The sequence below is a fragment of the Xiphophorus maculatus genome, chromosome 14, assembly GCF_002775205.1.
Source record: "Xiphophorus maculatus strain JP 163 A chromosome 14, X_maculatus-5.0-male, whole genome shotgun sequence".
NCBI lineage: Eukaryota > Metazoa > Chordata > Actinopteri > Cyprinodontiformes > Poeciliidae > Xiphophorus > Xiphophorus maculatus.
The window spans coordinates 6,402,191-6,405,625 of NC_036456.1; the positions used below are offsets into that span (position 1 = coordinate 6,402,191).

At 40.7% G+C, this 3,435-nt stretch overlaps 1 protein-coding gene across 1 annotated transcript; it reads left to right on the top strand.

The window, feature by feature from the left end:
* LOC111605769 (GTPase IMAP family member 7-like) lies at positions 1–2,533 on the top strand. Its single transcript, XM_023346398.1, has 2 exons — positions 1–74; positions 1,081–2,533. The coding sequence occupies exons 1-2, from the start codon at positions 68–70 to the stop codon at positions 2,265–2,267; spliced, it is 1,194 nt and encodes a 397-aa protein (XP_023202166.1). The 5' UTR covers positions 1–67; the 3' UTR covers positions 2,268–2,533.
* Positions 2,534–3,435: the final 902 nt, after the last annotated feature.

The following is a 3,435-nucleotide window of genomic DNA, read 5'->3' on the forward strand; positions in this document are numbered from 1 at the left end:
AAATCTCTCACGAAGCACGTAACATCTTCTTTTTAGAAGACTGATCCTCTGAACTTCTACACTTATCATGGGTGGTGAGTAAGGCTTACCTTAAAATCTTTTACATTCAAATATTAACTATTTTAAAGATAAGGTTCCACTTTTTAGGTCTGCAATTTATAGACCCTTTTCATTAAGGCACTTTTCTGCATTTCAATTTTCTTTATGCTTAAAATGTGACTAAACACTGAGCTCTTCTCACTTGTCTCAGTCAAGATCAGAAATCAAGATCAAGCAATAAAAAAGAGTCTGGGCAAAATGGCATCCATTGCATGTCTCACATTTAAAAACCAAGAACTTCCTGATTATACCCTAAACCTTAGGGAACATTTTCTGGGGAGTGACAAAAAAAAAGTACACCGTTTTGTTGTGTGTGTGTTCTGTTACATCTGATGTTAAGCTACAACAATCTTTCCCAAAAGGAACATTATTGCTAACCGTCAAACAAGTCAGGCCGCTAGCTGTTTTAGTGTTTGACATATTAAGTCGACCAATCAAAGACAATACTTACTGTAACTGCACAGCTGCCCCAGAAGAAAAAGTGAGTAAAGTCTGACTTACAAAGCGGGGCTTTGGATACGTCTTTGTAAAATGTATATTTGCTTAATGGCTTCCTATTTTAAAATAAATGTTTCACTGTCTTCTAAGTTTCCCAGATTTGTGAAATCTTTCTAATTTAAGATTCTTTCAGTTTAACAATTTTCCGATAGTCCATTATTGTTATGTAGTTTTCATTGTCAACCTATTATCATCGTCTATACTCATAGTGCTTTTGTATTGTATAAAATATATTTTTGTATTAAAATTAATTTCAATATAATAACCAGTACTGGGCACATTACTTTTAAAAAGTAATTAGTCACTAGCTATTTTTTTTTCATAAAAGTAGCTGTAACAATTGTATTGCTTAAAAATAACATGCTAGAATATGTTAAACTATTTTGGATCCTCTCTTACTAGAACCCTAAAATATATGTTCACACGCAGCTTACACAGGAAGCAAAATACGATTAATCAACATTGCTCTCGTTTTGGTTGCAGCACCAATTAGAATGGTCCTCCTGGGAAAAACCGGATCTGGTAAAAGCAGCCTGGCCAACACAATATGCGGAGACCAGCTGTTCACCACCAACCACACGATCAACTCTGAAACAAGCCACTGCAAAGCCATCACCAGGTCCGTCAGTGGGAGAAACCTCACGGTCATCGACACCCCGGGTTTCTTTGACACGGACCGGCCGGAGGAGGAGCTGGAGCCTGAGATAGTGAGGTGCCTCGCAGAGTGCGCTCCTGGGCCCCATGTGTTCCTCATTGTGCTCAAGGTGGAGAAATTCACAGAGCACGAGAAGGCCGTCATCGAGAAAATCTGCACGTGCTTCTCTGAGGACGCTCTTAAATACGCCGTGGTGGTGTTCACTCATGGCGACCAGCTGCCTGATGGGACGCAGATTGAGGAGTTAGTCGGGCGCAATAAGCTTGTGAGTGAACTGGTGAAGAAGTGTGGCGGCCGCTGCCTCGTCCTGGACAACAAGCACTGGAACAATAAGCATCAGGACGAATACAGGACCAACCCGTTCCAGATGGAGAGCCTGCTTCAAACTATTGACACGTTGGTGACGGAAAACGAGGGCAAATGCTACACCAATGACCTGCTGCAGGCGGCCGAGGAAGAAATAAAAGAAGAGGAGGAGAACCTTCGACTGGTCTCAGGAAACCTGCCGGATGCAGAGATCAGAGAAAAGGCCAAGAGAAGTGTTGCTGATAAACTCTTGATCAGATTTACGGGCCTTGGCGTTGGCGTTTTGTTAGGGGCGATTTTTGGTGTGGTGTTCATGGTTGGAGCAGTCCTTACTGTTTTACAGGAATCTTCGAAGCCAGTAAAGCTGAGGAACGTGGTGGAAGTTGCAGCATCAACAGGGATGGCATTAGGGGTAGGAGGAAAGGCAGTAGGGAGCTGTGTGGTACCAGCAGCGATGTTTTTGAGTGTAACAGCAGCATTTGCTGCAACGGGAGCTGTTAAAGGTGCTTTAACTGGATACGACGTGGCTGAAGAAGCAGCGACTCCAAAGGAAGCTGCATGGAAAACAGCAGAGGCTGTGAAGAATGAGGCGCAGGTTTGCTTAGATACGATTAACCAGGGCTGGAACAAAGTTATAGAAACAAAATGTGAAAATTTAGAGGAGGACTCTTCTAGAAAAAAGAAGACATCTTGCTGTACTCTGATGTAAAACCTTTACAAGCTTTACTGAAATCATCTTTACTGGCTGTGTGGATTATTCTGGTAAACATTTTAAGTGTCTTCTGAACTTCCAACATGAATGAATTTCTGCTGCAGGAGGAAAGTGGACAGGAGGGACGTCCAGTTAAACTGTCATTAATGGAATCTAGTTATACATTGTCAAACTAATTTGATTGGAATAAAGCATATAGATGTGATTGTTAAACCTGTTGTCATTGGTTTATTCTTCAGCCTGTATGTTTAATGTTTCCTGTAGTCGTTTCAAATCTACTTTTATTTATCCAGGTCAAAAAATTAGACACAATTTTGATGGACAGAGATTTTGTGTGAGATATTATGAAAATAAATAACTAAAATTAAAAAATATTGCCGTGTCAGTGCTGCTGTTTACGTACTCATCTAGTGTGTACACTTAGGCCTAGAATCATTTCTGGCCCCGGAGTTGGGCTCATGAAATATTTGACCAATTGTAAGAATTGTGTTGATTAATTTGTATCTGGCCTATGTCGAAACTTAATCATCTGTGTAATGTGAGAAAATTAAAAAAAAGGAATCACATTATAGATGAGAGCACAGAAAGAAATGCTAAAAGAACAATTGCTGTACTCTAATAAAACCTTTACAAGAGTTAAAAGGCAAAGATCCACTACAATGCAGTCAAAATGAAGGACATTTTTGTATGGAATTACTTTGTTTGAAGGAAAATTGTGTAATTTCATTAGAAATAGTAGAGATAATTAGGTAACATAAAATACCCTCTTAGCTTTCAAGATGTACATACAGTATGATTAAGAATTAGATTTTTGTAGTGATGTTACGTGATGTCCCGAGGCTTCGAGGCGTGTGTCGAGTAATGGAGGGGGCGTTTCCGTAAAGCGCGTATCGAGGCTTGCTTCATTTAGGGGAGGAGCCGAAAACGATGACGTCCGAAGCCTCGCTGCCTGGCTGTACCACGTGACTGCTTCGGGAAGTGGCTCAGATGTTGGCGCGGGGTTTGACAGCTTTAGAAACCCCACAGGCTCCATTCAAAATGTGGGTTGTTGTAGGCGAGTTGCGGTCAGTTGAGAGAGTGGATAGAGTTTTGATAGTTTGGATAGTAGAGTTTGGATAGTGGTTATTTAGTTTGAGACAGTTAGTTTGGTGTTTGGAGAGTTTAG